At 42.5% G+C, this 22724-nt stretch overlaps 1 protein-coding gene across 1 annotated transcript in view; it reads left to right on the top strand.

Moving 5' to 3' along the window:
• Window positions 1-22724, top strand: part of LOC147733265 (sperm-specific sodium:proton exchanger-like) — a 4638748-nt gene that overhangs the window by 229874 nt on the left and 4386150 nt on the right. Inside the window, exon 3 of the mRNA XM_086958943.1 lies at window positions 17821-17985. Coding sequence (XP_086815069.1) covers window positions 17821-17985 — 165 coding nt within the window. The remainder of the gene's footprint in view (window positions 1-17820; window positions 17986-22724) is intronic.

The raw sequence follows: 22724 nt of genomic DNA, 5'->3' as shown, positions 1-22724 counted from the left end.
GCCACGTGGACACCGAGAGTCGAGGACGTTCAGGAGTCGGTCACGAGCTGTCCCACGCAGGCTTCTCGCTGTTGGCGGTGTCGGCAACTTGGTCGGAGCAAACAGGCCTTGGCTAATGCAAGCCACGCAGGAATCGAAAGATGCTTAACACTCGGACCAGCAAGGTCAGAGCGAGTGCTCATTTTCACAGGAGCTTGGGTAGGTCTGGAGCAACCAGACCTGCTGTGTAAATCGTCGGTTTCGTCGCCAAGATGGCCGCTGACCACGTGGCTAGTGGCCGGGATGGCGCGTCGAGTGGCACAATGCAAAAGGGCCCCACGCAGATCGTGGAGATGCTGGAGGGCTGATCTTCGGTGGAAGGGCTGCTCGGTGGTAGGGGTTCTCAGTCCCTAAAGCACAACGTCGAGGATACCTCAGAAGCTGCGCAGTCAGCTTTTCGAGTGTCTTCCAAGAGGTCCGGTCCCACGTTACTCGGTGCCTCCACGGATCCCTTCTTTGCAGGGACTGTGGATCGGGCTCTGAGAGGTCTGGGAGTCTGGTTCTTGTCGGGCTCTGGGCTCGGGCTCCGGCGGGAGGCGGCGGCAAAGCAGACGTCGATTCGCTGGTTGGTACCTGCTTTCACAGGGTGGCCACTCCTAGGCCACAAGGGAGATTCTCTTCAGTCTTCTGAGCGGCAGAATGCCGAAGTCCAGTCTTCTTCTTTGTTTCAAGTTGATTCAGGATGATCTGCTGTGCAATGGCACTGCTCCCACTCTTATTCCCAATCTGAGGGGTGGATCACCTACTAGGTCCCTCCTCTGGGAGGAACCAGGAAGAGGGGCGGTTACACCCCCTTTCCTTTGTCCAGCTCCTCGCCAGCCCTGGGTCTGGAAAGTCCCAGGACCGGTTTGGACTGGCCTATCCACGGGGACACCTTGTGTGCCCCGGGCATGTCTGATTCTATTCAGCCCTGTCCTACCCAATACACAAAACCCTGTCTGGGGTGGTGCTCGCACCTCCCAAGGCAGGAAACCCTTTGTCCAGGCCACCATCTGCCGAGTTTCGGTCAGCAGCAGGAGGCCAGACTCGTGTCTGTGGTGGCAGCATCCATTTTGTGATGCTGAGGCTCTGGTTAACTTTAACCGGGGTTAAAGCTACACACATGTCGTGTCCCTCTAAAAGGGTGGAATGCTATCCCCCTCGACAGAACTGTTGAGGGGATAGTATTCCAATTCGTATGACACCTTACTCGACATGTTTTGATAAAGCCAAACCAAAGATAGCATATAACCGCAAGGATTATAATGCACTTAAGAGTATATGGTATGGCAATATCCCGGAACAGCTTAGGGAGTGGTTCCCGACAGCTGCATACAGGCTCAGCTCATGCTAGGGCACCATCTCACACATTTCCAAGCACTCTGCCTCCAGGATTGATGAGGCCTTCCATAGGAGTGGCTGATAGGAACATATGTGTCCAGTTTAGGGTTAGATATAGGGATACTATATCTAAGTAAGAGGTGATTACACCAACTTACCCCAGCTGAGTGATCAGCCAGTTGTGTCAAATATGGAGGTCAGGCCAGGGGTGGCACAATACATGCTGCAGCCCCTGGTAGGCCTTGGATGCACCTATGCCCTGGGTACCTATGGTACACTGTTACAGGGGCCTATAAGGTGAACCAGTTCCAATTATGTTATGCATCTAGGGTACATGGAGTCCATTTTAAGGAGAGAGCAATCAGCCTGGGGCCTGGAATAGCAGGATCCCAGGCCAACTAAGTCAAAAATCAGCTAAACACCAGGCAAAAAGTTTGGGGGTAACCATAGTCAGATATCCACCTTCCTACACTCCTTATTACCATCTGTAAGGAGCTGCTGCAAGACCGCCGGAACCTTCTGAGACTATTATTTAACAAAAATGTTGACTGGTAAAATACATTGAAGTTGCAGAAGTCCGCCTTAACAAAAAGAAAGAACAAACAGAAAAAGCCAAATTGATGGAACCCAGTGCATCATCTGCATCCTCAGAGCCAAAATAATCGGATTATAATGAGGGCCCAGCTGGCACCTAGGAGCCCACCTGGACTCATCGCTACAAAGTATAAGCTTACGGGGAGGAGAACTTCTTGTTACCCATGCGGATTACGGACTGCAATAATCAAATGTATCTTGAAGGGGAAAGTAGGACAGCCTACCTATGCAAAGCTCTTCAATGGTAAGATAGAAGTGACTTAGCAGTGGGCCAATTTTCCTTCCTGGCTGCTTTTTTAATAGTTTTAGTTTCAGCATCTTTTAATCATAATTTTTACATCCTACATTAAAACAATTATCTATGCTGCTGTAGACACACCAAACCGTTTTTATTGATGTTGGTTTGTAATGGTTTTTATTAACTATACAATAAAGTATTACCTTATCTTACCTTGTGTGGGAGGCCCAGGTATACGTGGCGGACAAGGGCCCAAAACTTATTGAGGCAACATCAAAATTGCCTACCTCAAAACTACCTGGTTTCGCAAGGGGGGGTCACCTGGGTTATTCACCCTGTGCTCGGCAGTCATCTTGGGAAACCTACCAAACCCACACATTTCTTAAAACTAGACACCTGGGGGATTCCAGGGAGGTGTGGCTTGCATGGATTTCCTAACATTTTCTTACCCAAAAAACACTCCACATTTCAAATTTAGCTGAAAAAACTTTTTTTCAGATATTTTTGTGTGGGAAGGTTGTGCTTTACTGGGCTGACACAAATTTCCTAACTCCCAGTGTTCCCACAGGTCTCTCGATAAAAATGGTGCCTCACTCATGTGGGAATCCCCAAGTACACGTGACAGGCAAGGGCCCAAAACCTATTGAGGCAACATCAAAATTCCCTATCTCAAAATGACCTGGTTTTGCAAGGGTGGTCACCTTGGTTTTTGGTCTGTGCTCGGTGGCCAGCTAGGGAAAGCTACCAAACCCACACATTTCTGAAAACTAGACACCCGGGGTATTCAAGGGAGGTCGGGCCTCCCTCACTCGTGTGGGAGGCCCCTGCCTGTCTTGGGTTCTTGGGCCTCCCACACGAGTGAGGCACCAATTTTATCGGAAGACCCTGGGGAATGCTCAGTGGAAGGAAATTTGTTTCAGCCCAGTGATACCACTACTTTCCCACACAAAAATCTGTGGAAAAAGTGATTTTTTCTGCTAAATTTGTGGTTTGCAGGGGATTTGGGGTCAGAAAATGTTGGGGGATCCACGCAAACCATACCTTCCTGGAATTCCCCGGGTGTCTAGTTTTCGGAAATGTGTGGGTTTGGTAGGTTTCCCTAAATGGCCGCCGAGCACAGGGCCAAAAACCCAGGTAACCCCTTTACAAAACCAGGCTGTTTTGAGAGAGGCAATTTTGATTCTGCCTCAATATGGTTTGTGCCCTTACCCATAGGACTGAGGCACCATTTTTATTGGGAGACCCTGGGGGACGCTTGGTGGTAGGAAATTTGTTTCAGCCCGGTGATGCCACTACTTTCCACACAAAAACCTGTGTAAAAAGTGATTTTTTTCAGCTAATTTTGACGTTTGCAGGGGATTGTGGGTAAGAAAACGTTGAAGGATCCACGCAAACCATACCTCCCTGGAATCCCGTGTGTGTCTAGTTTCCAGAAATGTGTGAGTTTGGTAGGTTTCCCTAGCTGGCCGCCGAGCACAGGGCCAAAAACCCAGTTGACCCCCCTTGCAAAACCAGGTTGTTTTGTAATAGGCAATTTTGATGTCTCCTCAATACGTTTTGAGCCCTTGTCTGTCGCAGGTACTTGGTACTCCCACACAGTGAGGCACCATTTTTATCGGGAGACCCTGCAAAACGCTCAGTGGTAGGAAATTTGTTTCAGCCCGATGATGCCACTACTTTACCACACAAAAATGTCTGGAAAAAGTGATTTTTTCAGCAAAATGTGTGGTTTGCAGGTGATTCTGGGTCAGAAAATGTTGGGGGTCCATGTAATCCACGCAAGCCATACCTCCCTGGAATTCCCCGGGTGTCTAGGTGTTAGAAATATGTGGGTTTGGTAGGTTTCCCTTAATGCCTGCTGAGCACAGGGCCAAAAACTCAGGTGACCCCCCCTTGCAAAACCAGGTAATTTTGAGATAGGAAATTTTGATTTTGCCTCCATCCGTTTTGGGCCCTTGCCTGCCATGGCTACTTCGGCCTCCCACTTGACTGAAGCACCATTTTAATGGGAGACCCAGGGGAACGCTTGGTGGTAGGAAATGTGTGTCAGCCCTGTGATACCACAACTTTCACACATAAAAATGTGCGGAAAACGTGTTTGTTTTACAGCTAAATTTGAGGTTTGCAGGGGATTCTGGGTAAGGAAACGTTTGAGATCCACACAAGTTATACCTCCCTGGAATCCCCTGGATTTCTAGTTTTCAGAAATGTGTGGGTTTGGTAGGTTTCCCTAGATGGCTACCGAGCACGGGGCCAAAAACCCAGGTGACCCTGCTTGGGAAATGAGGTTGTTTTGAGATAGGCAATTTTGATGTTGCCTCAATACGTTTTGTGCCCTTGTCTGCCGCGTGTACTTGGGCCTCCCATGCGAGTGAGGCACCATTTTTACCGGGAGACTCAGGGGACCACTGGGTGGTAGGAAATTTGTGTCAGCCCGGTGAAGCCACAACTTTCCAACACAAAAATGTTTTAAAAACGTGATTTTTTGAGACAAATTTGAGGTTTACAGGGGATTCTGGGTAAGGAAACGTTAGGGGATCCACGCAAGCCATACCTCCCTGGAATTCCTCAGGTCTCTAGTTTTCAGAAAAGTGTGGGTTTGGTAGTTTTCCCTAGATGGCCAATGAGCACGGGCCAAAAACTCCTGTGACCCTTATGAAACTAGGTAGTTTTGAGACAGGTGATTTTGATGTCGCCTCAATACGTTTTGGGCCCTTGCCTGTCGCGGGTCCTTGGACCTCCCACATGAGTGTGGCACCATTTCTATCGGGATAGACGGAGGAACGCTAGGTGGTAGGAAATTTGTGTCAGCCGGGTGATGCCACAATTTTCCCACACACAAATGTGTGAAAAAAGTGATTTTTTCAGCTAAATTTGAGGTTTGCAGGGGATTCTGGGTAAGGAAATGTTGGTGGATCCATGCAGGCCATACCTTCCTGGAATCCCCCGCGTATATAATCTTATATAGGTTTACTATGTTTCGCTAGGTATCGGCAGAGCTCGAGAGTCCATACACAGCTTCATCTGGCACTGCTAAAAGTCAGATGTAATACCGGATCTGAATTTCTGAAAGGGAGCCTTCATCATAGTAAGGTTTTGATAGGAGGTTCCCCTGCCCTGTGAACATTTTGAAAAAGATCAAAAGTGCATATGAATCACAATTTTGGAATAAATTAGCTAAACTCACTAAAGCATTGAATAGGGTCACTTTCAGAGCTCTATGTGCTGATTTGGGGAAAGGACAATTCTGGGGTAGGCCGGTAAGTTATGCATTTTTTAAGAGAGTCTATGAGTTCAAAGATACAACTTTGATATAGCTTATATGACAAAATATACCAAAATGTTGTGAAAATACTCTAAACAGACAAACTGAATAAAATCATGCAATACACATGAATGATTCAGCCACTGTAACTTTCAGTGACCGAAGGGGTATGGCTGGAGTTAATCAATATAATAGAGTATTCAGTTAAAACGATTTCTTTTAGAGAAACAATTGAAAAAGATGATTACCTTTGGGTTCATTACTATAACTTACTCCCCTGGAGCTTTATGTACATTAATTAGACATTCAGAATAGTAAAAAAAAAGCATAGAACTATGCAGTTCTGTATCACACAGACAAGACAGAGATCAGAAAAGAGGCATAGATTCAAAATAGGACTTTTTAATGAAAGGTTTGTATTGTTCCATAAAGCACAGAAAAATGTAATTTCCACCAAAAAGACATAGAGATACCTAGGCCAAAGGAATAGGTATTGGCTGGCCATTTTTGATTCTGACAGTATCTGAAGTAAGTCATACGTATTAGAATTAGTGCAAAATGAGCATTGTGCCATACAAAATATAAGTATATAAAGACAAAATAACAAAAAATAAAATATATAAATACATGTTCGAAATTGAAAAAAAAGGAAAAGCAAGTCTTATAGAAATAAAATAAATAAATGAGAACAATAAATATAACATCCAAATAAGGAAGAGACATAAATATAACAAAATAATAAATAAATTGACAATGTCAACAAAGTGTTATAAATGCAAATAAATAACCTATATAAACTAAAACAATAATGAAATATCCAAAAACAGTAAAGCCTAACTTTTTCAAAACATTGCAATGACACGTGTTTTGTCAGTTGGACTGGGCTAGCATCTATTTTTCTAGAAACACCCAGAAACAGTCTAAATTGCTTGTGCATTCCAAGTCTTCCTCTTTCCTTGTTTTGCTCCTAGTGTCATCAGCTGCTCTTCGTCCTTTTGCAAGCCATGACTGAACATAGGGGATGGGGTTAACTTAAATCTCTTAAATGGTGGACCAAAAAGATTTAAAAACATTAAATAAGATATTGTTTCAGTCAGCAATGATGCTCATTTGAGAAAAGCCCCGCTCACATTCTGCAATACTGATAGCAATAGTGTGTAAGGCCATCAAAAGCTTCTTGAACTGCCTTTTAATTTTCTATTCCTCCAGATTCCTTATACTCTCTTTAAGCACGTATAGTTTACCGGCTGGCATTGTTGAATCTTTTACACAGAGACTCACTATCACTTTCTCCATAAAGAACAGGTAGGTCATCAGGCCAGTACAGTTTGTATAAAACTTTCACTTCGCTAATCAGTGTATCATACTCAGCCTTTTTTTCAGCGGAATTAGTACCTCCTGTAGACAACAAACAATGTCTTACATTTTCTGCTAGGCTATGAAAAAACTGACCTTGTTAATGATTTTGTCAGTGGTCTTTCCTTTTTGCAGCATCACACCTTGGAATATATTTTCTTCTATGGCCATTTTACATTGTGAGGAATGGTTCCCTTGCCTATCTACAATTGCCTCAAACACTGCTATTTGCCAACAAATACCCCGATGAGCATCAATGATTGTAGAATCAAGTTTCTGTAACTCGAGTGATAACTCTGAGAACTCCTGAAGAGCATCAAGTATGAGGCCAACATTAGCAACAAACTGGATAGGTGATAATCGCCTTCCTAGGCCTGTGTACATATTTTGTGTTGAACTGTCACATGAACCATCATCAGCTGCACAAGTAAAGTGCTTGTAGAAAACAGGATAAGCATTCCAAATAGTCTCCACTGTTCTGAAGCATGGTGCAACCCAACAAGTATCTAACACTCTACCTATTCTGCAAAGCTGAATGTCAAGAGCTTCTGCACATTCCTTTAGCTCCAAACATTTTTTAACAGATGTGGAAAATAGAGAATACAGCTTATCGAGTAAGTTTTTGAAATGATTTATAGCACCAATATCTTTCATGACATCATGAACTGCAAGTTCCAGGTGATGTGCTGAGCAGTGTCAGGCTTCAATATTGGGACATATTTTTTTCTTGCAACCTCTTTACATCACCAAAGTGGCGGCCAAACATCACTGAAGCTAAATCACAGGCAACTGGAACCAGACATTTGGAGAGAAAGTCCTCACTTATATTAACTGGATCTTTTTTTAGTGCAGACAGTAAACTGTTTATTATGCCGTCAGCTGACAAATCACTCAGCTCAATGAGGTCAACACATATATTAGCTGGGGAGTCCATGCCAGATAGCTGCATTTGCATGTACACAATTAAAGAACTTTTTCTATTTAATGCAGTGGCTTCATCTAGTAAAAGACTTACTTTTGGGAAAAGTTCAATAATTTTGGCAAATATCTTCCGCGTCATTTCTGAGTATATGTGGCTTTGTATGTTTGAGCAAGCAACACTGGAGTACAACATTCGAACCATATCCAATCCATTTAACTGGTGGCAATTTATCTTTGTTTAAAAAACATGTGCTGGCCTGTTCTGCTTTGCTCCTTTATAAGCTACATAGAATATTCTGGCTGTTTCTGACATTTGTAGAGATTGCGTTTTTGCAGTTACTTGCAATAAAGGGTCTTTTGTAGCATTTTATAAGATTTTTAACGTTGCAACATGAGCCTTGCTTTGTGCATGTTCTCCAATGTGTTTCCTCGATGACTTCTGTTGTTGTTCTATAAGCAAGGAGGATCCTGGTCCAGGCCCTCGTACTATCTCGCCTGGACTATGGGAATGCCCTCTATATGGGAGCCCCATCCTTTGTCACCCAGAAGCTCCAAGTCGCCCAAAACAGTGCGGCCCGGCTGCTCTACAATCTCCCTCGCTGGCAGTCAGCAAGGAATGCCCTAAGGGAACTTCACTGGCTCCCCATAGCGGCCAGAGTTCAATTCAAGGCCATGTGTATTCTACACAAAGCCTTCTATCGCCAAGGCCCTGCAATCTTACAGCCCCTGGTCACTCCCTATGTTCCACCCCGCGCCCTCCGATCCGGGACCCTCCAATTGGCCACATTGACCAGAATCAAGAAAGCCCGCTGGGGAGGCCGCTCTTTTTCACACACTGCGGCTAAGCTTTGGAATACTCTTCCTTTACCCCTGCGAGAAACCACTAATCATCTCGCCTTCAGGAAAGCTCTGAAAACCCACTTGTATGCTAAACTCTGCTGATCTGCCCGAGCCTGCGTTAACTAAGCTTTCAGTCACAAGCGCTACGAGGCCTCCGGGTAGATAGCGCTATATAAGTGCAATTTTCATTCATTCATTCATTATATTGGTGCCATATGCCTTCACAGTAGACTCAGTCCATTCTTTGCACAATTTCATTCCCCTGGATTTCTCAGCAGCAAGATCACGGACTTGGCAACAGAAAGAACAGCCAAAGTTAGGGCCTTTAACTATTCACAACGGATGCTTGTGTAGGAAGTATATTTTTGGTCATGTTTCCAACCTTTAGGAAGTATGCCTTTTCTAAAAACTCTGTTTGAATGTGGTTTCAGTGATAATATGCCAAGCTGTTTGCTAGTGCTTGGTGTTTCCTCTATTTCTGCAGCAATCTCCACAGCATGATGCTGCTCATCTCTAAGAGGACTATCTTGTGTCTTTTCTTCTGTAGGGGTGATGATAATGCTGCTGCTAGTAGTGGTGTCACGCTCATCTAGTACCTTCTCTCGCACTTCATCATCTTCCTTGTTCTCTTCATCTACTGGAAGTACATTGTATTTTTTAGCAAGTTTGTTAGTAGGTTCCTGATCATCCTTGGGCTTAAAGTTAGTGAAGTAGCTTTAAATCTTCTTCTGTCCAGTGTGTGACATTCTAGGGAAGCAAAGTGAAAGAAAACATGCTAGAAATTTGTGAAGTGTGATGTCAATTCATCTATCTAACATGCACAATTAATATTTATTTTGAGTGTGCACCAAAGACTATGCATCTGCACATCTATTACCATCCATGATTGACTACAAGTACAATCCAAATGGATCCTACTTTACCCACCCAAATTCAGGTATTTTCCAATTCATACCCCAATCTGCCCCGCAGCGCTCACTCGAAAGACACACAAAGTCTTTCAAGATTGCCTCACTATAAGCTTTGTCTTCCAGTATAACAACAAAAGCAGGGTGAGATGGCAGTGCGCAGAGTTAGTTACACACTGTGATTCACAAATAAATATTAATTAATCAACACTCTTGCCCGGACTGGGAAACACACAGCAGCCCTGGCAAGTTTTGTTAGACCAGCCACCATAGCATACGGTGCATAGGCAGCAATCGAGCGCAGAAAGCTTACCGACTGCTAGAGGTGTTTGAATTCAAGCGGAATTCTCCCCTCAAGAACATTTTGTTAAAAAAAAAACTAATGGTGCACAACACATTTTCCATTACATATTTAGCTCTATTAACTTTCAAAGCGCAGGAAATCGTAAACGATGACCTTGTCCTGGCATAAGCACCCAGGCCAGAAATCATGGAAATCTCACACAAAGGTACCCAGCCTAGAAAGCATGAAAATATCAATGAAAGGCACCCTACTGCAACATAGAGTACATTTTCACCATAACCTTGTTGTCCTAAAAATGACAAACATCTCCCAAAGTTTTTGAACAATCACAGATGTGTAACGCCCTGTTTGGGAGCATAATGCAGAGTCCCCAGTATTCTCTTTCTCTTACTCGCTTCTATTTTATTCTCTAACCCCATACATCCCTCTCTACCTCTAACTCTGTTTGTCTTTACTTTCTCTCTACTTATTCCCTCCCTCAACACTGTCTCAGTCTTTCTATATATCTGTCCTTCTCTCCTCACCTATCTCCTGCTCCGTCATCTCTCTCTAGGTATGTGACCTCACGGCTCACCCCTCGTTACCATTGTCTCTCTCTGCTTCTTACCCTTTCCTCTCTTCCCTATCATCTTCTAAGTTATTCTTCACCTCACCTCGGCCTCTTGCTACCATGCTTCTGCGGCTAGTAGTAATAATAACGTTAGGAAAGTAGAGGCATAATTGCTAAAGAAACAACAATGCTCTTCCTTTGGAAATTCTAACCCAGAACTACCTATATCTACACACAGTATTGACAAATATACATACAGATAATGCATTAACATCATGCAGATTCGTCAAGCACAAACAGAATTACTAAAGAAGCAAAAATGCTCTTCCTATGGAAATTCTGACCCAGACGGACCTATCTTTATCTACAGTGAGTATTGACCAGTATACATACAGATTAACACAGTGCATTTTGATAACGTGAACAGACATATGGGCTTTCTTTAGCAGAGAGCATCTCAATATTATGAAAAGAGATTGTGTGCCTCCTTCAGCAGGGGAGGCTGGAGCACGTTGATAATGTGGAGGGAGATGCACCTACGTTTCGCAGGGCATGATCTAAAAATTCCCAAAGAGACATGTGGTTGCATCTTAGTGGCACAGATTCTCATCATCAACACTACCATGAAGCACAGCGCTGAGTGAAGAATCTTTTGCAGTTGCTGCTCCAATCAATGGCAGTGCAGGGTTGTGAATCATGATGGCATGCCAATTCATACAGTGGTATCTTCCTGAGCCTGCCCTTACGTAGAATCAGCAGCAATCCACATGGGTGCCATGATGCATGCCATCACCAAGCGCTGTCTATAGCGTCTATATAGCCTCCACTACTGCTGTAGTGCAGTGCTATAGGTTACTGCAGTCTGGATTACTGTAAATAACATGGGAGTCTTGCAGTCCTCTCATTGACCTGTCCTAGGCTGAACCTGAACCTATGACCCTCAGTGACCCTCAGATGATGATCTATCTTTGCAGCCTGGATTGAGACCCCGAGCTATCATTAGTAAGTATCAGCAGTCTCAGTAGGCACATATACCCCACATTGCAAGCTGGGGTTCCACTTCCACACTGAGGCTAGCAGCACACTTAAAAAAACCCTGTGTGCCTTTGTATGGCCAGAGGCGGCTAGCCTAGCACTAGGCGCTGCTGGCCAGGCCGAGGCAGTTCACTGATGATCTCATCATTCATGCAGCATGCTCCACTACACTGACATACAGACAGGCAGTACTACCACCTAGCACCAAGCGCTGCTGGCCAGGCAGAGGCAGTGCACTGATGATTTCATCATTCATGCAGCATGCTACACTACACTGACAGACAGACAGTACTACCACCAGCAGGCCGGGGTGACTGGGCCTGCTGACGACCGTCACGCTCTTCCAAAAGAACAACGTTGGTTTGGCTTGGGATGGGCCGGGGCCCGGGGCAGGACAGCATATTATTGGCATTCTGAATCATGATGATCATTCAGGGCATGGTGAGTGGGTGGGCACATGGCGGCTACGGCGCTACTAGTTAAGTTACTTAACTAAGCTCACACTTCTTAGGTTATACTGCTTAACACTACTGCCCGTAATTAACTTAAACGTAGTGGTTTGCATTTGTGCTGGCCCGGGACACACATACTGACTACAGTGCAGTCATCACTCACTCTCATTCATTTCACTGCCAGTTAGGCTGCTGCTTAAGGCGGCAGCTTTAGGCCTGCCGACTGCAGTGCCTGCCTACCTGCCTCACCTGGTGCAGTCAGTACTACTACTACTAGTACTATGGCTTGGCTTGGCTAGCCGACTGGCGCTGGTGGGGAAGTTGTTGCGCACGGGGCGGGGTGTTGTATGACTCGGTGTGGTGGGGTGCGGTCGGCCGGCCCGTGAGGGTATGCTGGGGCGTGTTGCAAATGCGCAATGTGAAAAAATGAAACTGCGCACAGTCAAGCTGCCCACTGTGCACAGCCCCAATACTTTAAAGAAGAACCAAAACCCAGCCAGATCAGACTGCCCCTCCCGGCCCACCCGCCCACGGGGCCGGCAACAAACACACTAACTAAAGGCTGCAGCCCGCAGCCGCTAAATTGAGAAAAAGTTAGTTGAGAAGTGAGAACCATGACCATCGGAACCAGAATGACTAATGAGATTCAATCAGCATGAATCTCCTTTCTCATTGCTCTTTGCAATGGCATCATGATTGATTGATCATTTTTGATCATCAATATGGGGTGGTGCGGTGCGGTGGAGTGGGGCAGGGTGGGCGCGCATGGCGGCATTGATGCTACTACTACGCTGCGGCCCGCTACAGTTAACTGTTAAAAAAAAAGAGACACCAAAGTTCTTCAGGCTGGCCCTGGACACACACACTCACTGACTGCAGTCAGGCAGTGCAAAGCACTTCCACTTCCTTAGGCTGCCTGTTGGCTGTGCTTTAGCCGGCTGTTTTATTAACCAATTGGGGATGGCCAGTGCCACAGTGGGGCCTAGTCCCAGTGAGGTGTATTGCCATCTTGCAGTTGCCTGCCTCACCTGGGATCTTGGATGCTGGGTGGGGCCGGTACTCAGTACTACTGTGGTAACCAGTTGAGTTACTGTTGCTCTGGTGCCACGGGCAGTCCACCAACGTGACATCGTTGTCGGGTCACGTTGGTTGGCACACACTCAGTGAGTGACCGAGATGAAAGGCTGTGACCGGGATACGTTACCAGTACCACGATGACTCAGTGGGGTGCGGTGCAGGCTGCTGTGTGGGTGCTGGTATGTTGAGGCATGGCAAATGCGCGATCTGAAATCTGCGCATGTTGCCTTTTGCCACACACAGCTCCACACCCGTACACAGCTCTTCCCCCGCAAAAATCCACAACTAAAATCCAGCTCTATTCCACCCCCTATTGGGAACACTGGCACTGTGGCCTAGTAGTAAGGCAGGGCCACGGCCTTCACGCCCGCCCGCCATCAACTGTTGACAATATGACATATATGACTCTCGAGAGACAGTCAGACACTGGCTGCCGAAGTAGTCATCCATGATGATTGGGATTGTCGGTTTGAGATTTGAGAAGAAGATTGAGATTCATTCAGTCATAAATCTCCATTTTCTCCTCTTGGCTCAGCTGCCCCCTGCCCCCAGCCAGTGCAGGCCATGAGACCAGGCTCACATCTGCCGCCGGGCCACTGGATGCCCGCAACACAGTTCACTGGGACTGGGAGAGACTAGTCAGACTGTCTCTCAACACTGCACAGTATGCACTGGACACAGCTGCGTGGAGTACTTCTCTGTGACCGTGGCCGACTGACCGTGCATGGGGACTGTAGTCTGTGACACACTGACTCATTCACTGACTCAGCCTCGCTCGAATGGAACTGATTCATTTATTAGCTCATAATATATGACTGTGAGTGTGTACGTAGAGGCTGCAGAGATATGCCAGTTTTTATCATTGGAAATTACCAACGCAATTACAACACCAATAAATAATAATAATAACTGCTGTGACACACGGTGGAATATTCCTGCCAGGCTGGCACTACTTCTTACTAACCCCCCACCCCCACACACATGCACGCACCCCCAGCAGTGCGCGATGATCCGGAGCCCATTCTGTTTGTTTCACTTTCATGTTCAACTCAAGGAGCTCTGGCTGCTCAGAAACACTGTCATTAATTCCTGTTTTCCCGAGTCATGATGACTCATGACGATGATGACAATTAGGGCTGCTTTCCAAGTCAGACAGTTGGACCCTTAAGTTCCTGGCAGTTTGTGTAGTCAGTCAGTGTTACTGTTACGTTACTACAAGTTAAATGAAAAAAACAACAGTAACACTCTATGCAGGGCAGCGCAACCCAAATCAATGAAGTGCTGCATTGCATGTAGACCGGGCCCTGATAATTAAGTGCAGGTGCTAAGCACCCGAAGGCACTGGCACAATTAGGCACTGGCTAGGGCAAAAAAACCACAGCTGGGCAGTTTGCCAAAAAAGGGTCATTTTTCACTGTGAAATTGAGTTGTGTCTACGTTGCGTTTTGCGCTTTTCCTGTCGCGGGCACTAGGCCTACCCACACAAGTGAACTACCATTTTTCTTGGAAGACTTTGGGGAATGTGGGGTGGGTGGAAATTTGTGGATCCACACAGATTCCAGAACTTTCCGCCACAAAAATCTGAGGAAAATGTGTTTTTTTAAACAGTTTTTTAGATTTGCAATGGTTTCTGGGTAACAGAACCTGGTGAGAACCAGTCAAGTCACCCTATTTTGGATTCTTGTTTTAAAAAATGTATAGGTTTGCTAGGTTTTTCTAGGTCCCGGCAGAGCTAGGGTTCAAAGACTACAGCTAGGCACTTTGCAAAAAAGGGTAATTTCTCATTGTGAAAATGTGGTGTGTTCACGTTGCGTTTTGAGCCGTTTCCTGTTGTGGGCACTATGCCTACCCACAAAAGTGAGGTACCATTTTTTAGTGGAGACTTTTGGTAATTCAGATTTGTAAAGCAACTGATATTACCTAATGACTTTCAATGCATTTATGCCTTCCAAATGAAAGAAAATGTGTAAAAAATAAGTAATTTGAACATTTTTCGATTATTCTCAAGCTAGTATGAGTATTCTCAATTTCGGAAATGTGCAAATATATACTGTTTCTAAACTCTATATTTTATTCCCATTTCAGAAATACATAGGTGTCTTTCATACTGTTTTTTCCATGCATACATTTTCCCAAAATGATTGCTATATACCCGGTACATAATAAAAAACTATAGAGAGTTGCTGCTCAGTTTTTGGCTCTGGGTTCGTCGGGTTCTTGGTGAACTTACAAGTCCTATATATCCCCACAACCAGTAAGGTCCATCGGATGTGACGATATGTTGCTTTCAAAGAGCTGTTATAATTAGAAGAAGTTACAGCTTAAAACATTGACACAAAAGGTTGTTTTTTGCAACTAACTTTCAATTTTTCCTATATTTAACTGTTACTTTCTATAAAGAAATCTTGACGGATCAACACAAATGACCCCTTTCTGAATTCAGACTTTTGTCTACTTTAAAAAAATGTATAGCTTTCCAGGATCCATTATTGATTTCACACCCATGTCTACCATTACCTTTAACTGGAAAGAGGTTAAAAGCACAAAAAATAGCAAAAATAGGCTATGTCCCAGAAAAATGCTAAAACTGTGTAAAAAATGCTGGTTTTCTGACAAAAGTCTGTCATTCCCTAACAGTTGTGAAAATGGTAATTTTAGCCCCACAACCCCTTTTTTCATACCATTTGTAGGGAAAAACCACCCGGACTCTTTCTTTTGTAGCACTTTTTTTCCCCAAAAACGAAATGTATCTGTATTTTGTCTAATTTCTGGGTCATCTCCAGGGGAATGCACAAACCCTGGGTACCTTTAGAATCCCTAGGATGTTGGAAGAAAAGGACGCATTTGGATTGAATACCTTATGTGGTCAAAAAGTTCCAGGGGCCTAAGCGCAAACTCCCCCAATTAGCAAAAAGAAAGGCTTAGCACAGGGGGTGGAAAAGGCCTAGCTGAGAAGGGGTTAAACCTTCCCTTGCCACCATATCTTGTTGGATTAAGTTAGGCATTTCTTATTCCTGTTTTGTATCTGGCTAGTCTGTTCCAGCTTCCATACCTGGACGGTGTAATAGGGGTGTATCTGCTGCTTGGGCAACATTTAAGGATGCATCGATTTGTGACATTTGCTTTGCTACCACTTGGGCTCTCCCTCACAGTTTTATGACCCGATCTCGTTTCCAACTGGGGGAATTGTATCCTGTAGTCTTGGTTCTATTCTTTTGAGTTCTGTTGGTCTCCCTTCAGTATGATTTATACGGGTCAGTGTATTAAATACACTTATGGACTGTCTAGATTGTGTCTTTGTTTTTTTCGAAATAGGTTATTTTGCTTCAGGGGGTACTCATATGTAAGGAGTGTGAGAGAAAGACGGACCAGGAAGTATTGCCGGGTTATTTACTGGTAATTTTTATTACACAGACTCTATCAGCCTGATTCATCATTGTTAAATCCGGTCGCAAAGGGCCAGATTCTAAGAATCTGGCCCTTTGCGAGCGGTATTTTTGCATTTGGGATTCATCATCCCAAATGCAAAAATCGCTATTTAATAATTCGCATATTTGCAAGGAATAGCATTTAAGGAATCTCTATTAGAGATTCCTTAAATGCTATTCTTGAAACATTTTTAAATTGCGAATTCGCAAAAATTTCCCGCTATTTACCGCGAGGTCAAACCTCGTGGTAAATAGCGGAAACTTAGAAAAATGCATTTAAATGCATTTTTCTAAGTTTCATGTTACACACACACATGTCCTTGGGACATGTGTGTGCGCAACACCAATGTAGCATACATTTCAGGGGTGCTACAGGGTGTCTTTTGGACACCCCTGCACCCTTGAAATCGCAATTTCGATATGCGAATCGCTAATTGCGATTCGCACATTGAAATGTCTTCCCATTCATTCCTATGGGCCTTTGGGCCCATAGGAATGAATGGGGAGATATTCCTTAATTGCGATTAGCAATTTGCTAATCGCAATTAAGGAATAATTAGAAATCGCAATTTATTTAGCGATTTCTTGGTGAATAGCATTTTGCTATTCCTTAATAGCGATTCCTTAATAATCGCTATTAAGGAATAGCAAATACTCACCTTGATGAATCAGGCTGTATGTCTTTCTAATCACAGTCCTGAGTTCCCATCCAACTCTCCCGGATGTGAGGCTGATTTCTGTATGGGGTCAATTATTACAGGAAGTCTTGGGCTGGAAATGAGATATATATGCATTCCATTTGATGGGGGCCATATTGGATTGAAAATGTAAATTCAAGTTTGGTAATCATTTAATGGTTAAGTGATAAACTCATACATAAGGAATGTGATAATGAATACATGTAATTTGAGTAATTAAAATTACCAGTAATTAACTGGGCAGTCCCCTCCCAGAGTGCTGTAACTACAATCACCCACACCCACCCATCTTACTCGTCACTAGTCAGGTGACCATGCTAATAAAAGGGAGCTGTAGTACATGACATGAGCAGCACTCTTGTGTCTCTGTCGTTCTTATGCTATCATGCAAGCCTGTGGCCTACATCTTTACAATTACAAGGACTAGAAATCTTAACACGTACAATATGTAATTGAATATATCCTTTGTTGATCTACAGAGCACTTTTTGGTAATATTATGAAGTGCAAGCACCAAATGTGCATGTGTTATGCCAATATTTGAATGTCGCAATAAACTAAACTTGGATTTGATTGATTAACTCTGTTGTTATCATGGCTTTCCCTTTTTAACTTATATTTAAAACCTTGCAGACAGCGTGGGCCTAGAACTTAAATGTGCTTGGAGATAATTCTTTATTGCGGTGACAAATACCCCACAAATTAAAAATTATACAATTAGCTCACTGGCTAACTTTTATTTTACATGTCTTGCAATCGTGAATAAAACATTTTTAATGGTTTTTATCTTCCACAGCGGGTATGGAGATTTCTTTAAGAATAATATTGAAATTCATTGCAAGTCCTTTGTTTGGAATGATATTAGCAAAACTAATAATGTTATGGCTGTCTCGTGTCACCAATGATGAAACAACTGAAGTATCCATTAGCCTTGCAGTAGTTTATGTCAGCTTTTTTTTTGGTAAGTAATCCAACAATTGTATTTCATTTTATAATTTAATGCAATTACAGCCCTGTTTGTTGTTTCTTGTTCACTCCCCTGAGTTTTTAAAAAAAAGACCTTGAAAAACCTATCTATGAATTGATTAACAGTTGATCATCCCCTGATATCTATTTAGCAGGATATTAAAATAAGGCATAACCTATTTGAGATTGCTTATCATTTCTTTGACATGCACAGTAGCCACTTCTTCCGCCATGTGTTATATATATATATATATATATATATATATATATATATATATATATATATATATATTTATATTTATATATATATATATATATATATATATATGTATATATATATATATATATATACACACCTTTGAAAACGAACCCTGTTGTGCGAGTTTTCTTTCCTTCTTTCCTACTGGCTAATACTAGCAGGAGTGTCACAGTGTTTGCTGGAAGTCTAAGGATACCGACTGGGCAATTGAAGGCATAAAACACACGATTGCAGCTGCATACAAGGCTGCATGTATACTCCATACGGATTTTAAGCAATCGATACCCTCAAACCCACTTTGCATATTTTAAATCAATACAAACATTTAAAGAATATATAACTGAATCTATAACTGCTTCACATTTAGTACAATAAATACATTAGTAGATAGTGCTCAAACTTTTATTATTTTTCAACAATAAATTTATTCTGGTAACATCTGATAATTTAACAGACATTCCAATGCAACTTCATCAGATATGTCATTCAGATCAATTTCCACGTCAGCAGTTTCTCATTTAATTTGTACTAAAATTTCAACATAATTTAAAACTTCCAGAAGATCACCATCAAAGCTTTCATCTTCAAAATCACAATTCATGTCTGCTGCGCTTATTTCCCCTTCTTCATTCTCATTGCCTGTGACAGATACGATTAGTTCTTCAATTATACTCAAAGTAATATCCAAAATCTCCTGAGTATGAGGCTGTTTTCTTTCCATAATGTTTTCTTTATGTTTTTGCTCCTTGTATAAAAATATACACAGTTAATGTTATCACTTTCCGTAATATATAATACAAAACTACAGTTTTTACCTATTTTGGCCTACAAAAAATACTTTATAAATACTATTATCTAATAACATTACATTATTAGAGTTTTAGTCCTTTGCAAAATTATACAACTATAATTACTTATAAGCATATTCTGTTCTTAGCTTTTCTTAAATTTTTAAAACTCAGTCACTCCTTATGACTATAGGAAAAGACTCAGGCTGTTATGGTAAAATACACTACTAAAAAATTTAGAATATGTCTATTCACCTTACCCTTTCCAAAATAGTAAATGTGTTTTACTATAATGGAAAAGATAGTATTCATTGTCCAGAATAACACTGTGTATCTGTGTGTATTTAGACATCATTATCACACTACTTTTTGAATACTTCATGTGTTTGCTCTATCTCTATTCCTCATCTATAACTTAGTCTAACCCTACTAATTACCTACCCCTTCCAATTTCGAACTAGCCTCTTCTCCAGTATTTATCTGCAACCTTGTAGCTTACGGTTCTTTATTTTTCTCACTGCTTTTAACCTATAATTAGGGAACATTCATTAACCTAGGCCTCTCAGTTTATTATCTAATTTTTATATTATTAGTTTCCTCGTGTTCTTCAACTACCTTTTCTTTATGCAGTTGCTTGTTATCTATTCTCTCAATCCATCAATATCTTGTGTTTTTCATTAATGTTCCTTCTTAATTCAAAAGTGTGTTCTTTTCCCTTAAGACCTTCTGTCTGACAAACAGATCCACTTAACAAATGTTATCGTTTCTTGTTTTAAGTTAGAGAAAATACATCGACAGAGTACATTCAATATTGTCTATAATGTCAGATAAGTTTACTTACTCACTAACTTGTCAAACAACGTTCTTTAACTCTCACTGAAATATTTCCACTTTCTCTTCACGAAAGTCTAAGGAGCAATTGAAAACAGGTCTGAACCCCGGAATGTCTTCGGTGAAGTGCGCACTCGTTAGTGAGTGCGCGCCTCACCAAGGATTCCCCACAACTCTGTGGTAAATGACTAGATCGCAATCGCGTCTTTCAGCCGCGGCCCGTGGAGGGACTCGCAATGGGGCAGGCAGGTGGGGCGGGGGAGCGGCAGTGTGAGGGGTGATAAACAATGGAATCTGGATGATTGTAGGTAAGTAAACAATTACATTAATAAAATCAATTTCGGGCCATATTATCAACAAACCGCAATATCAACAAAAGGCGATACATTATCCCTGCTTTTATCAACAGGAAAGTGGCAATAAGGCGGCGATAATCTATCTCGTTTTGTTGATTATATGGCCTGAAATGCATGCTAATGGCTTCGTGGTGACAATCACGCGTGGTTATGACCGAGTTGTAATGGCTGTTTTCCCCAGGACACTGCAGCAACCTGGTCTGGGCATCGTGGACTCCAGGGCAGTAGGCAGAGGGCCACTCAGTTCTTCATACAATATAGAAAACTTTGTGGGGTGATTGTTTCAGTGGTTTGAGGGGTGTGATTGAGGCCCAAACATTTAATTTTGTAGGGGGGTAAGTTTACATGGGAACATGTTCCAAGAGGTTTGTAAATGTGGTACACATTGTTTCGTATTATTTAGGTTTCTTTTCTAAGTTGTAGTCTATTCAGAGGAAATAGAAGTCATTAGTTTTCAATCCTAGTCTTGAATATCTTACTATACTATTTCAACATTATTTCTATTGTGGACCATCATACACCCCCCCACAAAATAAAAGAAGTATGTACTTTTTTTTAAATTAACTTTTATCAAAACAATAACTAAACAAAACTTAATTATAACTATATTGCAAACAAGTCAAAAAATAAGTTTAATAACAAACAATATTATAAGCAAATTGTTGAATGGACTCATAAAATGTCCATTTGGTAATCTGGAAAACAAAAAAGAAAATTAGAGTTTAGAATTATGTAGATGTGAGTAAATGAGCTGAAGCATTACAAGTCAAGGTACCTCTATGGTTTTACGTGTGCAGTGTGCCTCGTACATTTCACTTGTAATAATGCCGTGTTCAAGTGGTGTCTATATGGAAGTGCCTACTGCGTTACTGACACAAAAGTGGCATAACGGGATTGTAAATGTGTCGACTTATTTCTAATGCAATGCTATGAAGGCTTTGTAGATCTAGGCCTCTGTGCTTACTGTTGTATAAACACTGCAGCCAAATACTTCAGCCAGTGGAATTCACAACTTCAGTTGGGCTGTTCTTCTACATGTGCAAGTAGACAGCAGTGTCTATATGTTTAAGAGAGAAAGAGAAATGATGTCACAGAGAGTGAGAGAGATAAAGAGAGAGAAAAGAACATTAAAACTGTCGCGCAGAGTCTGGAGTTGAGATTTACAAGCTCCTTGCGTCACTTTAGCCATGTTAAAAGTGACTCAAAAGTGGCGTAATAAGGTTGTAGATCTGTTTGTCAGACTGTTGTAAGGTATCTGTTGTCACTGCTCGAAGGTAATTATAGATTTTACAGAGAAGCTGCTGTATACTACGCACTCTGGGCCATATTATCAAGCCAGGGCGACAAAATTATCGACATTTTATCGGCAGGAAAGTGCTGCTAAAGTGGCGATAATGGGTTTGATAATATCAACACTCAAAACCTGGAAGTGTTGGCAGCCATCTTGTGCCTCGGTAGCGCTGAGTCACAAGAAAACAGTAAACCAAAGTTGAGAAATAAGGGAAGGGGGCAGGGTAGAAACATTGTGAACCTATAGTATTGCTCAGGGGGTGGTAGATTTATTGTACACGTACCAAGCACATATGGACGACGTACAGCTGGAATGTTGAAAGTGGTCACGTAGGCGTACGTAAGCAAGAAAAATAAAAATTATTTTAGATATTTATGGAGTGTATTTGTTTATGTGTTGTGTGGCTCTAAAAAGAGCTGTTGTGTTTATTGGGAGATTTTAGGACCAGATGTAGGTAAATCACATATACCGATTTTGAAATACCCCATATTACCGAATTTTACCGATTCGGTATTTCAAAATCGGTAAATGGGATGTAGGTACCAACATCTGGATTTTTTACCGATTCCTTAAAAATTCGGTATTTACCGATTCGGTAAATACCGAATCGGTATTTGCTATTGAATCCTATGGGCCTTGAAGCCCATAGGATTCAATTCAAATACCGATTCGGTATTTACCGAATCGGTATAGATCGAATTTGTCAAGGGCGCAGGGGGTGTCACTTTGACACCCTCTAGCACCCCCAAAACGGGCATGTGTGCAATGTGGCACACAGACATGCCCTAAGGGCACGTCTGTCTGTCACATGGCACATGTGTACATGCACAGATGTGCATGTACACAGGAATCGGTATTTTACCATGGATTTGTATTCCATGGTAAAATACCGATTCTGAAAGCCATGTGCCAATGGAAAATTGGCTACCCACATTTCAATCTTGCATTTTTGGTAAAATTACCGAATCGGTAAAATTACCGATTCTGTAAAATTACCGAAAATGCAACATTTAAGGGCCCCTACATGTCAATGGCCATTTACCGGTCGTTAACGGCCGAATTCGGCCGTTACCGATCGGTAAATGGCTATTTTCGACCACCTACATCTGGCCCTTTGTACCTACAAGTAAGTACCGAGTCTTAAGTTTATGAGGAAGTCTCTGTTCCCCTCATCTTTAAAATGTACACTATCTCTCCCTTAGATGCCAT

This window comes from Lissotriton vulgaris, chromosome 2_1 (assembly GCF_964263255.1).
Source record: "Lissotriton vulgaris chromosome 2_1, aLisVul1.2, whole genome shotgun sequence".
NCBI classification, from domain to species: Eukaryota; Metazoa; Chordata; class Amphibia; order Caudata; family Salamandridae; genus Lissotriton; species Lissotriton vulgaris.
The sequence above is the reverse complement of the archived record's forward strand: the minus strand, read 5'-3'. Positions and strand labels throughout refer to the sequence as shown.